The sequence below is a fragment of the Procambarus clarkii genome, chromosome 53 (genome assembly GCF_040958095.1).
Source record: "Procambarus clarkii isolate CNS0578487 chromosome 53, FALCON_Pclarkii_2.0, whole genome shotgun sequence".
NCBI classification, from domain to species: domain Eukaryota; kingdom Metazoa; phylum Arthropoda; class Malacostraca; order Decapoda; family Cambaridae; genus Procambarus; species Procambarus clarkii.
Genome location: NC_091202.1, coordinates 25,890,549 through 25,910,316, shown reverse-complemented (window position 1 = coordinate 25,910,316; position 19,768 = coordinate 25,890,549). Strand labels below are relative to the sequence as shown.

The window sequence follows — 19,768 nt, the reverse complement described above, 5'->3', positions numbered from 1 at the left end:
GATCTTAGAGGAGGTAAGAGTTGGGGCACAAAATAACCTTTAAAATGTCTTTCAATAAATGTATGATGAAACATACAAAAATAGTTTTTTCCTCAAAATATCCTTGTAAAATTGGGGTGCATTATAAGCAAGGGTGCGTCCTTTACACTGACAAATACGGTAAGTGAGAAGTTGGTGGAGGCCAAAGCCATCAGTAGTTTCAAAGCAACATATAGTGGTACCTTCGTTTACGATTGTAATCCATTCCCAGACATGTCAACCAAAACAAATTTTCCGATAAGAAATAATGTAAATTGAATTAATCTGTTCCACACACCCAAAAATATTAACTTAAAAATACATTTTATAATAAATAACACTCATTTTGTACTAGCTACAATAAAGTACTGTATATCTTATCTTGAATGAGGACTCTTGTTGGCATATGAAAGACGGTGAGGGGGGGGGGGGGGGGGGGAGGGAGGTGGTGGTGTGGTGTTAGTGTTTGGAAGGGGAGTCCCCTACCATTATAACAGCAGTGATGACATTTCTGGGGTATTCTCTCTCTCTTTCTCTTACGTTTGCAGGCATACCATTAGGACCTGGTTGTGGCTCACTGCTTGCTTGTCTTACTAAGAATCTGTCTAAAGACACTTGTTTTTTCCTATGTTTTAACACTTCTGTAGTGACACATCACATTCATTCACTAAGAACGATCTCATGTTTTAACTCTAATCTTCTTTCTCACAACTATTTTCTTAGGTTGAACTTTACCACTGACTTCCTTGGGACCCATGATGTGATACATAATAAGAACTTTTTTGTTAAAAAAGCAAAAAAGCAGGCAACAATGAAATTCTTCACAAAGAATTCAAGCACGGCTGCAGTCGTCACTACGCGTGATACACTTGTAAACAAACTGAGTGCGCTTCGCCCCCAGTGCCGTTCGCTCGTTCGACCCATGTGCGTACGAACAGACGGCATCTTCCAAGTAAACCGTCGTGTACCAATTCACATTTTACAATGAATTTGACATCGTGTTCCAAAAAAATTGTCTTCTAAGGCAGTCGTCAACTGAGGTTCCACTGTATAACAAAAAGTACTGGGAAGATGGGACACCATGAGTGTGGCTCTCATCCTATAACTACACATAGGTAATTAACAGTTGATTGATGGCCGAGAGGCGGGGCCAAAGAGCCGATGCTCAACCCCCTGCAAGCACACCCTCCTTGGTATGCCCTTGATGAATGAGCCCAGGAAGTGAAACTAATGAAAAGTTTGAGCATTAACATCATTTGGAAAATGGTTTACTAGATATATAGCTCATTTTACTTTAAGTTATTTCAGTTAGTTATTAGCAGCAACATTGTAAAATAATTTGATATAGACAAGACAGATGTTATCCAATTGCATACCAAAGATCAAAAGGATATTGAACAATAAATTAGGTAAATAAAAAGGTAATTGTTTATTATGGATAATTATACACTTTCAAGACACAGCAATTATTCTGTATTTTCAATTGTCATTTAGGCATACTGTACAGTATACTAGTATTTGAAACCTTCAGACCGGTGTTAGAGTCGCCTCTTGCGTCTCCCATCTATGTCGTCGTCTCCTGCTGAGAAAATATACAAATAATTAAGTATGATTAGCTGACAAACACGTCTTATACTATAGTAATGGAGTACTTACCACACAAGTGATCACACAATAAAATGCAGATTTCTACATTAATGCCAAGATAAGCTTTGCAGCACTAAACTGCTTGCTTGCGAATATTTTGAACTAAAACATCAAAACTAATTTTAGTAGTGAATTTTAAAAAATTCTTGAAAATTATTATATTTTAACCCTTGCACTGCTTAACTGTTAATAGCTGACAACTGCATTGTGAGAAAAGGAAAAATAGTTCTGATAAAATTATTTTTCTTTTGACATTGTTAATTAGCATCCAGGAAGTACAAAATTCCAAATAAAGTCTCTACCTCTTGTGGTTTAGCTATAATGGCCAGGGAAGCTGCATTTTTTGGTAGAAATGAGGTGAAATGGAGCACAGGAATGGGAATAATTTTGTTGATTTATTTTAATTGTATTTAACTTTATTTAGTTTTTCATGCTAACAGCTTGTACTGATGTCAAAGGTGGTGTTCATTATATATACAGTAACTGAAAATATAACATGTACAGATATGCAGGGAGTTCCCGATGTATGAACATTCACCTTGCAAACATTCATCCATATGAACATTCTTCCAAGTCCCCATGTACCTCCTTCATGCATAAAATCATTGTACTAACGCATTGGAGCGTCCTTTTAAATTTCGCGGCAGCATGAATGTTCATGCAGCAGCCATATGGTGGAGCACAGTATTGTGTGGGGTGGGCGAGCTTTCCGATTAATCCCGATCGCTCAACCAAAGAAGTGTGTTGCCCTCCACCCATGGAAACCCAGTTGCTCCAGACTCAACGACCAGATGAAGAAAAGTGGGAAATATACAGGGCGGCAAACAAGAGTCCCCTCTGACATCAGGAAGCACCATTAAGGGGGTCCATGTCATCAAAGATATTAAAGATTTTGACCATAACCATTATTACTCCCATTGAGGAGGGCGGAAGGTAAAATAGGGTGTAGTATAGTTGAAAAAATTTAAGATATTAACAAATTACACTTCTACATTCACCACACCTTATTCACTATATAGCATCACAAGCAAGCACCATCACACTCCATAAAAATCATCCACAGAAACACTCCACCACTTCAAATGACAAGGTGTACAGTGATTTTTAAGGGACCAAAACACTTCCTCTTCACAAACTCCCACCAACTAGCCTTGTTCCCTGCCAATTCATGTGTACTGTACTAAGGTGGGAAACAAGGTAATGTCACAGTAGTTTATTAAAATAATTTAAAATAGAACTGGTAAATTAACATAATAAAATTAATAGCATATGTGTTTTAAAATGTATTTATGTAAAAATTTTTGAATGAGCAAACAAACTTTGCCAACAGCAATTCTATGAAATTAAAATTAAGTTTTAAAATTTGAAAAGAAATATTAAATGATAATTTATTGAAAGCTTAACCATGATGCATGAAGCTGCTTCAACTGTTGGCAAACGTTATTATTATTATTACCGTGTGTATTCACAGGAAATTTTATTGGCATTAAAATTTGTTTGCATATAAAATCTGTAATGCTAAGGGTGTCAGGAGATTAAAGGCAATTCACACGTAAAACAAGTAATTCACAAAGTACAATTTTGGCTGCATCACATTCCTGCAAGGTCAGTTTAGTAGCCCATGTAATACTGATCAATCTCAGGCCAGCATTTTGGTACAGTACATGCTTTTGGGTTTGTGTGTTTTCTATCATTGCATTTCGGTATCTGTTCGATGTTCTGTTGCATTAACAGTACTCAGGAATCCATTTTTACTTTGACCAAACTATACTTTGAACCTATAAACATCCTCCTTTCTACAAGCCATAATTTTAGCATTACACAAATTGTTTTTCCTGTTAAATATGGGCTCTAATGACAAAAATGTACAAGTGATAAGATCCATCACATGAAAACTAGCATTTACAGAGACCCAACAGCATCTATTAGAATACTATCACAAAACTAATCAGAATACAGTGGGTTAACTGTACAAAGTAGTATCAACCATTTTTAGTCAGTCCCTTTTTTAGGATTTGTCTTTTATCATCTGATCTTTAACATTTCATATACTGTCCCAAATAAAGAACAGGTAGCTGGTACACAAGTGACATTTTCCATCTACATCATATTGTATAAAACCCTGATAAGCAACGATCGAGATATTTTGCAAAGAATTCTTTATGGTGATCTGGCTAACACACACGAATCCCCAATAGCCCAATGGGCTGTATCATTTCTCAACACCACCAAATTTGTTAAAAATATTTTCACCTCTTATACTACAGTACATGATATATGGTGAACAGCAAAATGTGTACAACAGAAAAAAAAATCGGTATGAAAAGAATCAAGATTATCTTTCGACAACCCACAAGCAAGCAGTCTCTCACTCACTTTCCGATCATCCCTTCAAGCGTACATCAGTCGTGTGCCTCTGACCCCCGGGGACTCACGAGCCTGCAAATGACGCATGTGAAGTCAAGTCAAGAAGAAGTGTCAGTGAGTTAGAGAGAGGTGTATCACAGAACTAATACAAAATTGTTATTGGGTTTAATTGGAACACAGTTAACTGACGCTGCAGCAACCAAATCCACATTGTAAAAAATATAGAATGTTTGAAATTCAGCAATATTTTTGAATTGCCAATTCAACTTTCAAGGTATTGTATTAAAAATTGGCCCTTAAACAGAAGTCTTCATTGATCATTAGCCAACATCTCTAAGTAGTATCATAAAATACAATACAATACAAGTACATTATATAGTCTCTTAAGACATGTCTTAAAAACTTAACTGACAACAAAAGAAAGCCAAATCTGAATGGCTAGAAAACTGGGAGGCAAAGAAACTTAATAATAATTTTGCACGAAAATTACTGACAAAGATCTTATTTAATATGCTGCAATCAATTCAAGAAGAAGAGAAGAGCAATTCAACTTGTTAACTAAGGAACATACATTGAATCATAATTATGGGGTCTCTGCAGCAGTTTGGTTTAAGTGAAAGGGGATTTTGGTATAAAATTTGTCTTACACATATAAGAAAATTTATACACAAAATGAATAAGTATTGAAGGCCAGAAAATGCACGATAAATAGTAATCTTGCAGAAGAACCCTGCATGCAAGCTGTCTGCTGACACCCCGGCATGCAAGCCACCCATAGAGAGATCCCGGCATGCAAGCCGCCCGTAGAGAGATTCCGGCATGCAAGCCGCCTGTAGAGAGATCCCGGCATGCAAGCCACCCGTAGAGAGATCCCGGCATGCAAGCCACCCGTAGAGAGATCCCGGCATGCAAGCCACCCGTAGAGAGATCCCGGCATGCAAGCCACCCGTAGAGAGATCCCGGCATGCAAGCCGCCCGTAGAGAGATCCCGGCATGCAAGCCGCCCGTAGAGAGATCCCGGCATGCAAGCCGCCCGTAGAGAGATTCCGGCATGCAAGCCGCCCGTAGAGAGATTCCGGCATGCAAGCCGCCTGTAGAGATATCCCGGCATGCAAGCCACCCGCAGAGAGATCCCGGCATGCAAGCCGCCCGTAGAGAGATCCCGGCATACAGGCCGCCTGTAGAGAGATCCTGGCATGCAAGCTGCCCGTAGAGATATCCTGGCATGCAAGAAGCTTGCAGAGAGAGACCCTGGCAGGGAAGATACTTGCATAGAGACCTCAGCAGGGAAAACGCTTGCAGAAACACCCCGGCAGGGGAAAAAAGCTTGCAGAGACTCTAGCATGAAAGATGCTTGCATAATGACCCTGGCATGCAAGATGCTTTCCTAGACACCCTAGAATGTAAGATGCTTGCAGAGACCCCAGCATGCAAGATGCTTGCAGAGAGACCATAGCATACAGAGACCCCAGCATGCAAGATGCTTGCAGAGAGACCATAGCATGCAAGATGCTTGCAGAGAGACCATAGCATGCAAGATGCCTGCAGAGAGACCATAGCATGCAAGATGCCTGCAGAGAGACCATAGCATTTAAGATGCCTGCAGAGAGACCATAGCATGCAAGATGCTTCCTGGAAGACCCCTTGCATGCAAGATGCTTGCAGACAGATCCTAGCATTCAAGATGTTTGCAGGAAGACCCCCTGCATGCAAGATGTTGCAGACTCCCTAGCATGCAAGATGCCTGTAAAAATACCCTGGCCTGTAAGGTGCTTGCAGAAACACAGTTCTGTACCTCCGAAATAAGAAAATAGCTCGTAAAAAGACCTTGCCATGTAATAAATAGGTCACCATAAGAAGCTTATTATGCAGCATATTAAGTAGTGCACATTGAATATGGGGGTACTGTAATCATATTCAGAAAGAACAATGTACACATGCATTGGAAATCTAATTGGGAATCATAATGTATTTGTGCAATGGAAGAATTTAGGCATTCTCCCACAAGACAATGGGAAATAAAATTGGACCAAGTCAAGTAGGCCAATGTCTTAAGTGTCTTATGGAGGAATACAATGTTTACTAAAATACATTCAATATTCTTAAGAGCATCAAGTATACCTGCAGGAAGAATTAAAACACTAACTTATATTAAATTTTGGCTGATTAGATAAGAAAAACACATCTTCCACAAATTGCAGCAAATACAATTAAGAACATGAAATATTGGCATCAATTTTCTGAGTCTAAACTATAGTAGACAATCTATCACACTAACGATAGGCGTCCTCAGCACTGATGATAATTTATGCTTATTAAAAATTTGAATACCAACAAGTCATGTTTAAGTATTATTACAACTTATAAAGACAATCAAGCTTTGAGTACATATGAAAAGCTACTTTCTGAGTAAGACACTTGGATGTGCTGTAACACAAGCTCAATGAATGTTCCATTGCAAGTAATCATGAATTAGGGCAAGGCAATATCCAACACCAGTTCAGCAGAGACCTTTCCTAATGTCCCTACTAGATCTTATACCTGTAGTGCCACAGAAGTACTGAAAAAAGCAAAATCCAGCGCAATGTGACTTATAAAGCTCTTGCAAGCAATAAGAGCTTTCAAAGCCACACTTTGACATCACAACTACCAAAGTACTGGTTCCTACTTGCCCTGTAACTCATAGCAGAAGGCAGAACCATTGCCAAAATTAGGTTTCCAGCTTTAACCCTTCAACTGTATGACACAATCAGGAATGGTCTAATTAATCATTTGTAAGCTGCAAGGCACAGTCTGGGAAAATTTTGAATTATCTATTAAGATTTAAAGCTCCCGTGAGTGCACAAGGCTCACATCTTCCTCAGGTCTACAGTAAACAGAAGCCATCTTGGGAAAAATTATTGGTCCCCCTTGCTAATACCGAAGGGTAGCCTTGGGAGACGAACCCAATTGCCATAGAAAAGGCGATATCCCAAGGCATTCCAATGTGACAATTAAATTACAAACCATTGGGAGGTGACCCTAAAATATTCTAAGGTACTAATTTAGAGAATAGTCATTACACATATACAGGACTGCAATCATTACTCCATGAGAACTAAAGCATATGGGCCATCTTAGGCAGTATATGGGTTCTCTCTCACTGTGTTAACAATAAATTTCTCTGAATTTTTGTGGATGTTATGCATTGATTAACTCGAGTCTGGTTCAGTTCTGAATAATGGGCCCATAAACACTGCATAACAATCAAGACAGCTCCAGGAGCAAGACAATGTGGGGACCTCCAGAAAGTTAACTAAAGGTTTACTAAGGATTCAACTATCAAATATTTTGGCCAGATATTGGAATAGCTAAGCACACGAATATTCATTGTTAACTAGGAATTGTTACATTGCTGGATATTAAACAAAATCCTGTTTGGCTGTGTTAACTCATCCTAGACAAATTCAAACATGAACATAAAGATATTAAACACTTCTTTAACCCTAAGAGTGTGGTTAAGGTCATATGCTGATCCCTCCCCAGGATAATGTGGTAATCTTGTGTTGATTTTAGTTGTTATTGCCCAATATTTATACAAATGATGTAAATATGGCTGTATTATATCTGTAAGGAAGCAACAGTTAACCTAAACCCATAAACAAAATTCTGCTCTCAATATTATTTGTTTCGTATGCAATGAGGTTATGTACTAGTAGCTTGCTGATGTCAAATCACAACTTGGTGTTTCCCACTGGTGGTTGAATACTTCTAGATGACCTTAGCAGACAATAGTGGCATTAAGTGGGTTGCAAGACACTTCCTTTGAGCTGTGCCATGAACAGTTTAACACGCAATATTGATGTACATATTACATTGTAGGTTAACACACTGTACTCTATCACTGTTTTTGTTAATTATTGTATGAGTAAACATAATTATTCCACACATTGTGTAAACTAAAGTGAAACAGCAAACACACACCATCTAACTTGAACATCACAGCCTTTTCCCCTACATTATGACTTGTCAAAACTGTATTGCCTGGAGTCCACAGACCCTACAATTCCCTCACTTGGCTTCCTCTTAATGTGCACCAAATCAGAGTCTTGGATATTTGTACTTTTTATATTGTCTTTATTTTTTCCAAGTAAATGAATGAATTTTTTTTTTTTTTTGGTGTACAAGCAGAGCAGCACCTTTCATTATAGCCACATTTAGAGGGTTAATCAAATAATTACTGTATATCCATTTGTGGTGACATACAACAAGGAATTTGAGAAATCAGTGCATTACAATTGTACCTTGAGGTGTTTTCAGGGCTTAGTGTCCCCACGGCCCGGTTGTCGACCAGGCATCCTCCTCATGTCAAAAGTATTCACTGGATTCTCTTAAGTCTTTAAAATAAATTTCTAACACTTGTGCTACCAGATCAATCAAGCTATGCTGGACCGCAGACCTTAAGCACCATCAACCTGACTGATTATAAAAAAAATTCTGGTCAAAGAATGTACCATGCTGGCAAAGATCCTCTGAACCACTACAAGGTAATGGGTGTGACACTTGGAGTGATAACACTTGCCACACTGGGAGGTGGTGATTGAAGTAGATTTTGTTGAGTCAGCTGTTGTCACTGGCAGATGCATCTCAATAACAATTTAGTTAACAATACAGATGAGTATCAGGACGTGTGTGAGCTATGTGGTGGTTTGAGGACATGAGTGAAAAAACTTTGATTAGTAATTAACACTTTTGGCGGGCGGGGTCGGAAATGCATCCATAAATAACTCTACGGATGTCCAGCGGGGATGCATGTTGTGTATAAAATTTAAATATTTGTTAAAATTCCATTTATTGTTCGATTATTATGGGATTAGTCCCCAAATGTGTGCCTTTCGATTGCAAACAATTTGATACCAAAATGAACGACGTAGCACAAAAATTGAGGTAAGAAAACTTGAAAGAGTACACATTTTAGTGTGGTGCACACTCACGGGAAATGCCAGGCCCACCTTCAGGTGGGCCTGCTGGGCCGTGCAAAGTGTTAAGTATTTAGGAGCTTGTGTCTGAGGGAAGACTTGCAAGTGTGCAACAGAATTACACAGGTAAAGATCTAGAAAATAATTTATAAATCTTGACAAGAATTTCAATGTATACAGTTAAGAAATCTATCAACACTGGGTACGAGAAATGCCTTAGTTGTATTTTTTTTAGACAAGTATAGGAAGAGAGCAGCAGTTAATGACAGATAGATCAAATGAGATTCAACACATGGTGAGAATATCTTGATGGTTGGGGACACTTAAGTTTTGGTTGCTTCAAAAAATCCGGAATTATGAAAAGTGTCTGAATATACTGTATATATAATTTTAAACCAGAATAAAATTAATAAACCGCAGTTATTATAGTACTGTATTTCAACATCCTAAATACCTCCAGTCAATAATCTACCAGCAAAGAAAAGGGTGCTTAAATGTTATGCATAATTTCTCAATCAAAGCAAATAGTCATCCAGCAAAAACCACTTACATTTACCATCATTATACTACCGATTGTATGAGGTGACACCGTGAAAATGTCAAAATCCCACATTAAAAAAAAAAAAATTGGCAGTACTTACCAAAAGGTTTGGAGCTAAAAGGTGAGCTGATTGAGAATGGCATAGTAGACTGCTGGATACCTGTAGCATTGGTGTTGAAAGCTGTTGTGTTCCCAAAGGTCGAGGGAGTACTTCCAAAGAGAGGTTTTGAGCTAAATGAAGTGTTGCCTGTAGTACCTCCAAGGCTAAAATTACTTGAACCAAAGGATGTTCCTCCAGTAGAGAACATACTTGGGGAGTTGGAATTGCTGCTGCAAAAATACAGAAACCGTAAGTCACTAATGAAAAATACTTATCTTCCAAACACTTATTAAAAGTACTTCACCAAAATCTCCAAGTACTGTACCACCACTACATTCCTGAATGTTATCAAACATTCCTCCACTGAACTGAATATGTAACTCATTCATTCTCACAATTTATAATTTTCTTCTATATTGCATTCACCTGTCTCACTACACAACAATGGAACCTTCAGAATCTAAACCTACACATGCGTAGCCAATTTCCCGGAAAATTCAAGCCAAATTTGTTTATTAGATTAGTCCTATGAAATCTTGTATTTATCCTAGAATAATCTGAAACTCTGAAAAGGAGTGCAGTAAAATTTGGATTATATAAATCCAACAAGAATTTTTTTTCAAACATTTTCAGGTTCTTTAACTCCTTAATTGTTAATTGGAGATCAGAGTTTGGCTCAGAGGTGGTGCCAGAAATGTTATTCTGAAAAAAGTTATAAGATCAGATCTCTAATTAAAATTGGAATGAATTTCTGCAAAATGTCAAATTCTTGACCGAATAAAAAAGTTTGAGCTTTAGAAAGTCAATGGGCTCAATTTGGAAGAAACTGAATGGCTGGTTTTCAGTTAACCATTAGACAGCTGTTATCGTCATTCATTGATTCACAGGGTAATGTGGTTACTGGCATATGATGATTTAAACAATTATTGTATGGATTTTAAATGAATGATGCAAATATGGATATGATAGCTCTATGTGGGTGTAATGAAGTTTACCTTGACCCATGAAAAAAACCCTACCATTCCTACCATTTCAAGGTTGTGCATGCTAGGTGAATATGGTCTTCATAAATATTACTAGAGAATGCAGTCATCATCATATGACAGTTTGAACAATTACTGTCTGGGTTTTATATGTATGATGCAAATATGGATATAATAGCTCTCTGTCGATGTAATGAAATTTGCCCTATAAAAAATCCTGCCACCATTTCATGATTACATGTAAGAAGAGCCTTGCCATCATGTGTGTAATTACCTAAGTGTAGTTACAGGATGAGAGCTACACTCACGGTGTCCCGTCTTCCCAATACTCTGTCATATAGCGCTTTGAAACTACTGATGGTTTTGCCCACTACCACCTTCTCACTTAGCTTGTTTCAACCCTCTACCACACTGTTTGCAAAAGAAAACTATCTAATATTTTTGGGCACCTTTGTTTCGTTAGCTTGAATCTGTGTCCTCTTGTTCTTGAAGTTGCTGGTTTCAGAAATTCCTGTCAATTTGATTGACTCCTGTTAATATTTTGTAAGTGTTGATCATATCTACTATTTTGCTTCAATCTTCTAGTTTTGGAATATTTGCAGCCTCGAGGCATCCAGATGGGCAACCAACCTAGCGCATTGCAGCAACCTAAACCTAGCATGCAACGTGGATGCTGCCTATACCTGAATATCAATGTCATCAGAATAGGTATATTAGAGAACTAGCAGAGAGCATGACACTCAAGACTCCAGGTCAAAGGTATCGGTGACCCAACAGGCAACATGACAGAGGCAAAACCGGTGACTGTCACCCTAAGAAGGGCGCACAGCAACCTTCAAACTCGCACAAGGCGAGGTAGAACTCAGAAGACGCAACCATAGGTCTAACGAGCCCCAATGGGGATTTCCAGGACCCGCAGGCTGACTGCTATGGGAAGCCCAGGCAAGGTACTGCAAAACCAGTTAGGCCCAAACTAACAAGAAAATTGGCTAAAGCTGAACCCCTGCAACGTGTCCAATCATAGGTGCCTAGAGGAGGGTCACCCAAACAACAGAAGTAGACCAGCAACCAAACCAGGCAGACCCCCTCCAGGCAATAAAGCAAAAATTAAAAGAAAAACCCTGTAAAAGGACATCTCCAGAAGGAACAGAAACCGGCAGCCGCGTAGGTAAGCAAGCTGCGCAGTACCTTGCACCCCTACCAGCAAATGATACCACTTCCTACCCAAGGTCAAACAGAAGCCAAGTGCCCCTCTAAAATTAGTGTGGCCTGACAAGGATGTTTAAAAAGAATCCTGTTGAGCCGATGTAGAGTGTCGCACTTCTCTGATATTAAGATGGATCTCATCTTCAGGAGCATTGGAAAAACTGACTAAGACCCAAAATTATTCCGACCAGGTATACCTAATTGCAATTTTATATCTGGTCTACATTATTAAACAGCAGAGCAAAATGTTTAAAGCAGACCAACTAAAACTGACTGATAAATAAAGCAATCACAATTATGATAAAAGATGCAAAAATCTTTAATGGAAAAGTCAACTTACTAAAACATTGAAGGTGTTGTGGTCTGTGCAAGAGGCATTGTAGGTGGTGCAGCACCAAGTGTAACAGCCTTTGCCCTCTGTTGCTGCTCCTGGAAGGCCTGAAGACCACTACTGCTGCCTAGTTATCAATGTAACAATATTAATATGGCACATTACAAAGAAGTTTATAATACTAAAAATTTACAAAATCACTATCATGAGAATGAGTCCTTAAGATGATGGTTATAAATGGTATGCTTGGAATGAATGATAACAGTTGCAGTCTGAAGCTGTGCAATAAAGATGAATATAATACTGCATATAAATATAATTTAAACATTACACAAAAGTACAGAATCATCTTACTTCGTGTGACAAAATGGTGACGAGTGTGATGTGGAAAGAACAGCTACACAAAGTATGCAATACAAAAGTGGCAAGATGAATATCTGTAGGAACTTTGGGTCATATAATAGTGATGTGCAGGATACATCTGCACTGTAGAGAGATGAAGGTGTCTCACAAAGAAATAAATTGTGTGGGAATAAAAAGTGACAAGTTTGGAGAAAGTGAGTTGATCATTGTTTAGAAGAGTAGAATTGTCAACTGATCTCACTTAAATGTTGGTGCACAAAAAGAAAGAAATACATATGTTTTCATCATATCAGGGAAATCTAAAAGGGTATTTTCTGGCTGGCATACATCAGGATACGAACAGGGAGGAAGCAAAATGTTAAGGCTGCTGTAGTCTGAATTGAAAATTTAAAAACTTTTCTTGCAACAAGTACACCAAAAAATCAGGCTTTTGTAAAGTGATCAGTCTATTCACCAAAAAATGTTTTGTCTGTTCAGATATATATATAAAAAAAAGAACTTTTCATAATAAATCTTAATCTAGTTTGTACATTGAATACTTAAATGATATATTAACTGAATATATAGTTGGCTGAGTTTGCTGCATTCTGAATGTTTGGCCGGGCAGCCATACAACCCATTTATAAAGGAGCTTCACCTGTATCATCTTGTATACTGTATTATGGTCAATATTATACTGACCTTCCTTTTAACCTATTGTTCAACATTCCTCTAACACATCCAGAATATACAGGCTCAGAGTTCACATGGCCATGTACCAGTGAAACTACGTGCATTGGCCACCCAAATGTTTGGTGGTTAGTGCACTTGTTAGAACCACCGAGCATTAAGATATATATTACTGTCAAGTGTGGCAGCATGGCATGGCAGTATACTTCAGTGGTGTTTTCACCGTTTGACAACACAGTTTTTTGTTTGTTTTGAGCTTCTGTATAGCCAAGGGCCAGCATTGGCTACCCCCATGTTTGATGACTCATTCTTTAGGAACCACCAAGATCTGATATTTATGTGCAAAGGAATATACATTATGTTGGAATGCTTTGAAGGCCTTTTAATTGGTTTGGAGATACTTTAGCTCTGGTGGCCAAGATTGGGTTGCTTTGAGATTCAGGTTCGCCCACATTGTTTTTACCCAAGTGCCCTATTTTAGATATTTGCCCTAATGTCATTCTACAATTAAAAAATCATACATTTGCCTGAAAAAGGCAAAATTAATAAAATATGGGATGCCGTTGCTGTGAATTTATGGCTAGTGTGTGATGGTGCTAATTCTATGTAGCTCTCCAATATGCCTTTTAGGATATTTGCTCTCGATTTCTTTGAGGCTGATGCTTCTCCAACACAAGTAAGTAATTATCAAAAGAAGGCACCAAACCAGGAAGGCTATGTAGCACCATTCTCCAACCCAAGAAAATGGAAAATGGAGTAATAGTGTTAAGTTAATTAAGACAAAATAGTTATGCCCTACCTCCAAGAACTGGCCGCACAACTGCCGAAGCAGGAGTTTTGTGATCTTCTTTTGAGTGAGGGCGGAAGAATGCTTGCTCATTGGGCATGGCTTTCGTGTTGAGATACTGGCTGAGCTCAAAGAGCTGTGCATGTTTGGAATAAACTTTTGCAGCCACTTCTTTCAAAGTTTCATGCTCGCGTTGCAGCACTTCCGCTATATCTATATTAAAGATAAATTTATAAGGAAAATCAAAATTGACAAGAAAATGTACTATATACACAGAAATCACTATTTGACGTAGGTTCGAACCCTCATCACTGCCCTTGCGGATTTGTTAAAATGTACTATATATATATTGCGTGCCTAGTTGTTATACTCTACTAGTAGTTATACTAAAAATTATACTGTATAAATCTTGCTAAAATAGTCCTTTGAGTAAAGACAGTTATAACAGAAGAATCTCTACATTTTTCTCTCTCTCTCTCTGTTTTAAGAAAATATGGAATGAATACAAGACAATGGTGCAATACCATATCCAGCTCAACACAAAACTAATTAATACCACAACAAAATGAACAAGATTATATGAACAAAGACCTAGAAAAACAATTATTTATGTGGAAGGACATTCAAAATATGGAAGTGTAACTTTCATTTCATATGTCCAAGCAAGAATCAACAGTCTTAACAAGAAGCAATGAAGACACCCCCAACACCAACACATCAGGTCCAGACCAGTGCTAATAACTTAAAACAATGGTGTATTAACCATAACGTTGCCCCAATTGCTCTCAAGTGTTTGACTGCTATGTGCAAATCACCTTGAGATGATTTATGGTGCAGTGCCATATTCAAATGTCCCTCCATTTTTATGTGGATGCCATTTGCCCCCCTCTGGCCTCTAGAGGATGTCCACCATCTTTAATATTTTTTCTTTGCATACCTAGGCATCCTGCTAGGGCACTAGTCTTATGACATTACTACAACTGATGCACGCACCTCTGGCTTCATAATGTGGTGTGCGCACAGAAGAGAAGTTTTTCTGATAATGTCTCAAATTCTTGAGCAATTGGACAAAGACAAGTTCGATAGTAATGAGGAGGAATATTTATTGGGTAGCGACCAAGAATTACAAGTTCCAACAGACCAATCTAACTCGAACAGAAAAATAGCAGTGAAGAACCATGTGCTCAGTGATGCCATGGGTAGTGAGATACCTCTCACTCTCAACTCTATAGTGGAGGAAGATGGTGACCAGGAAGTTAAAATAGAAGTTGAATATACAGTATACAGAGGGAAGAGATATTTCAGAGCATTGATAAAACTAAATAGACCATACACCCTTAAAGTTGTATCCCTGCCATTGAGCAAAAGCGACGAATAAAAGTCCTAGTCAACCAGCCAGTGATTACAAGCACCAAGATTTAATACAATGAACATTACTTTGATTATACAGTACTAGGATGTAATGCCTTATAAATAAATCCAGTTGAAAGCTGATAAATGATCCCACCAGGTAAACTGTAGCAAACTGTTGCCACAAGGCAGTATGTGCCTACCTTGCCAAATGAATCGCTAATATTTACTATACACTTCTCAGAATATATTTTAATTAATATATTTTAATTATAGTTGGTAAAGTTTCTTTGTGACTTACAATACAAAGCCTCATTAAACAGATTTAACAATTTATTGGCAACTAAATTAATGTACATTACTAGTTAATTTTAGCTTGGTATAATATTTAAACATGAAATGGTATTTGTTATTCAAAGGAATTATTGGATTTCTGATTGGCTATTGTATATTAATTTTACATAATTTGTATGACAATGTTATCAATGTTACTAAATGAAATTATTATTAATGTTAATGATTATTTTATTAAATTATCAATTATTAATGCAGTATACATGGAAATTTGTTAATGACCAAATTATTATTAGATTGCAAGGAGTAATATTAGTTTTCAAAGTTAATTAATAAATGTAAATCATATTCACATATTTGATATCAATAATTTGTAATTTGTAAGTACTGTACACTATACATATATTCACAATATATATACTAGTATATTAAAATTTCCTAGTATTTGTTTTCATCTGGAATTCAATGTCATACTCTTAAATATTAAAAAATCAGACTGTTGGATGTATATAATGGTTAGATATGGTTACATAATTTCTAAAAAATAATAAGCTTAGGAAATAGTGTACCTTCAGGTGTTTCACAAGGATTATTAGCTGCCTGCATGCACTGAGATACCTCTTCAATCTTAGTGCGACAGTAAATCATCTCTGCTTCAAAGGATCGAACAAGATTGATGAAGAAAACTTCAGGAGCTTTATTTTCTCCTTGCAGAGCCATTGGGGTGTCTTTAGTCCGACGAGCCATTTCTACGTGCTCTGCTTCCTGGCAACATAGCAGTGAAATGGTTTTTGAGTATTAAATTAATTATACAATTATTCAGCAGTTATCACTATAATACTAACATTACAATTACCTACTTTTAAATTATATTCATTTTCTACCTACATGGTAAATGGGTTGAAACAGAAAAGTATGAAATACTAAATACAGTGGTGTAGAATAAAAAAGGATAATTCTATGAAATTCCTGCTACAGGCAAAACCAGCATTGAATCTATAACCCACTCCTGCCCAGGTACCAGAAGGCAAAGGCAGTGCGGCAGAAAGAAACACTGAAAAATGGATAGCGGACGAATCCAAAGGTTTAGAACAGGAGAACAGAGTCACACAGAGAATGAAAAGGAAATGTGAGAAACACTAAATTAACAGTTCAAAAGTGTGTTTGTGCAAAATGAGGTTTTCAGCAAACCAGAGACAATACAGGTTTCAGAGAACAGTACAGTACATAGAAGGGTATGCAGACGATGAGTCACAGTAATGTGGCTGAAGAAATGATTACCAACCACACACCAGAGGATGAAGAAACGACGACATGTTCTACTTCTTTAAGAGAAGTAGAATGGTAGAAAAAAAAAGTGAATGTACATACCACTATGCATGGGTTTGTGGTAGACAGAAAAAGAAACCGGACACAGCTGCGAAAATGAACGTCAAGAAAAGGAAGGAGGTAATTACATTCCCAATCAACTTTGAAATTGATAGAAGAAGCCAGATTGTTAAAAGGAGAGGAAAGGTTGGAAAAGACTAGGCTCATAAAGCAAAAATGTCATCAACATAGCGAAGCCAGAGAGAGGGACGAGTATCAATAGAGGAAAGAAGAAAGGTTTTGAAGTATTTCATATAGAGATTGGCAAGAACACGGGAGAGGGGGGGGGAACCCATAGTGACACCGAAAGTTTGGGAAAGTATTTTCCGTTAAAAAACCAGCGTTGAATGTAATGAAACGCCATTTTCTGGGCAAGTCCCGGAGGCTCCCCAGAGCTATCCATGGCTGATATGGCTATCCTTAACTTTGGCATCAGTCGATGTGGGTGGAGTTCTAGGCCTACTGGGGACCATGAGCCAGAACCTGGCCCCCTCAGAGAGGCACGAGGAGCAATGGCCCATAAAATGCACATGTGATTTTGGAGCCTTCCATATCTGCCATCGACTGGGACAGGCACCCAGAAAGGTAGGCGCCACAAAACAAACCCCTATTCTGGTTAAAAACAACGAAAATAGATAAACGAGTGGACAGAACTCCCCAATTGAAAACTATTTGTGATTTACTGTCTTTATTCCTTGTTGTCTTTACTATTTTACCATTTGTATGTATATATTTTACTATTTGTACTATAGTATATGTATACATTTATGTATTTGAATCTTTTCTACAAGTACTTATTGTATAAAGGGAGCCGGTCGGCCGAGCGGACAGCACGCTGGCTTGTGATCCTGTGGTCCTGGGTTCGATTCCGGGCGCCGGCGAGAAACAATGGGCAGAGTTTCTTTCACCCTATGCCTCTGTTACCTAGCGGTAAAATAGGTACCTGGGTGTTAGTCAGCTGTCACGGGCTGCTTCCTGGGGGTGGAGGCCTGGTCGAGGACCGGGCCGCGGGGACACTAAAAAAGCCCCAAAATCATCTCAAGATTTTTTTTATCTCAAGATATGGTACTGGGAGGTAGTCCCACTGGGATGTGTTTGACCGTCATTTTGTCCCAGGTCACTAGGTGGATGTGACGAGTTGCCAGTTACTTGATACTATTGTCCTATTGCCTGTATTACCATAAGGAATGTAATCTTTTTTTTTTTCTTTTCATCTTTTTCTCTTTTTTACATAATGCAAGGTTCTGTATTATGGGGGATCTGAATATGAATTCACACTATAAGCCACTTTCTCAGAATAGGGTCTTTACAGCACTGCAAGTTATTTAAACAAATTAATGACAAACAATTACCTTCATAACTTCAGCTTTCAGATTAACAGCGCTTGCATGTAACTGTAAATACTCGCTAGCAAGCTCTGCTAAAAGTTGTTGGATCTCTTCTGCTTTCTTCCCCACTTTGTGAAATGGGGCTGCCGTTTGACGAATATTTTCCTCCGAGGCTGCATTTTCTGCATTGCGTTGTGACCTGCAAAACACTGAATGTTAAACGTGATTCAAATAAATAAATAAAATAAATAATAAATTATTTAATTAAATAATTTATACAATGACACCTCGACTTACAATATTTTCGAGTTACAATGTAAACTTGGTTGGAAAATGCGACTCGACTTACGATAGTGTCGTCTACCAATGATATTCGTTGATACGCATTCGGGTCGACCGAGCGCATGGTTCCTGGTCGCACAGGCCAACCTGCCTCAGTTTACCCGAGCCGCCCGCGTAGTGACAATCATGCTTGTAAGAAATTCCATTATTTTGGTTATTTTTTTTTGTCTTATGAACATAAAACTAATTATTATGTATCACGCCATGGGTCCCATGAAAGTCAGTGGTAATGTTCAACCTAAGAAAACACGTGTGAGGATGACCACAGAGGAATAACAAGAGATCATTCATAAATGTGAATTTGGTATGAGCGTTGTTGACGTAGAGGATGTTCCTTCCTCATTTATTAAGAAAATGTGTGCAGCAGCATGGGAAGAACTGCAAACTTTTGCTGAAACGACTCGCCCAAATCAAGCTGCGGTAGGCTGTTGCCTTAACCTTTTCAATGACACTGATGCATCTACAGACAAATGTTAAAACGAAGGGAATAACAAATCTCCATGGACAAATTTTTAGCGAGACAAACAAGCGGTGAACCACAACCAGGTCCTAGTGGTATGCAGGCAAAACGTAAGAGTGTGTACCCCACACAAGTCATCACTGCCTGATGTTAAAAAAAAAAAAAAGTCTAAAAGGTTTGTTCAGTGGATGTAAGGTAGGCTGCTTCATTTTCTAAAAATGAAGTAAAAAAAATAAAAAAATAAAAAAAATTTTGAAAAAATTTAAAAAAGAAAAACAATCACTGCCTGATGTTATAATGGATGGGGACTCCCCTTCCAAACACCTCTCCTCCTCCCCCCCCCCTCCTCACAGTCTTCCATATGCCAACAAGTCATCAATAAAGGTAAGCAATAACTTGTACATAGTTTAGTACTAAAGATTTGGGTGAATTAGGTATAAAAATTTACTTAACTGGACACACAAACAACAGTGCACCACCACCCAGCCAAAAACACTCGCAACTCACAACCAGAGGAAAGACAGTCAAAGATTACTGGCTTACCTGAAAGGCAGGGACCACCTTAAAAGAAGAGACCCCCTTAAAGGAAGTGCATTCTAAACACCACTGAGAAGATAACCCTGATTGTGCAAGTGGTAACACTTAAGGAGTGCACA

The 19,768-nt window shown here is 38.1% G+C and overlaps 1 protein-coding gene across 7 annotated transcripts in view; it reads right to left on the bottom strand.

Moving 5' to 3' along the window:
• Nucleotides 1-1,432: 1,432 nt before the first annotated feature.
• The window catches only part of LOC123767170 (nucleoporin p58/p45), a 28,515-nt gene continuing 10,179 nt past the window's right edge, over nucleotides 1,433-19,768 (bottom strand). For 2 of the 7 annotated variants that reach the window (XR_006773927.2, XR_011222780.1), the window contains exons 8-14: nucleotides 18,335-18,509; nucleotides 16,184-16,379; nucleotides 13,983-14,183; nucleotides 12,161-12,278; nucleotides 9,632-9,861; nucleotides 4,042-4,104; nucleotides 1,433-1,600 (exon numbers count right to left, since the gene is read on the bottom strand). Coding sequence is in view for 4 of the 7 variants with exons in the window: in XM_045756738.2 (XP_045612694.1) it covers nucleotides 1,557-1,600; nucleotides 9,632-9,861; nucleotides 12,161-12,278; nucleotides 13,983-14,183; nucleotides 16,184-16,379; nucleotides 18,335-18,509 (964 nt within the window). In the remaining 3 variants the exon portion in view is untranslated. The remainder of the gene's footprint in view (nucleotides 1,601-4,041; nucleotides 4,105-9,631; nucleotides 9,862-12,160; nucleotides 12,279-13,982; nucleotides 14,184-16,183; nucleotides 16,380-18,334; nucleotides 18,510-19,768) is intronic. The other 5 variants (XM_045756738.2, XM_045756740.2, XM_045756739.2 and 2 more) reach the window with 3 other exon arrangements.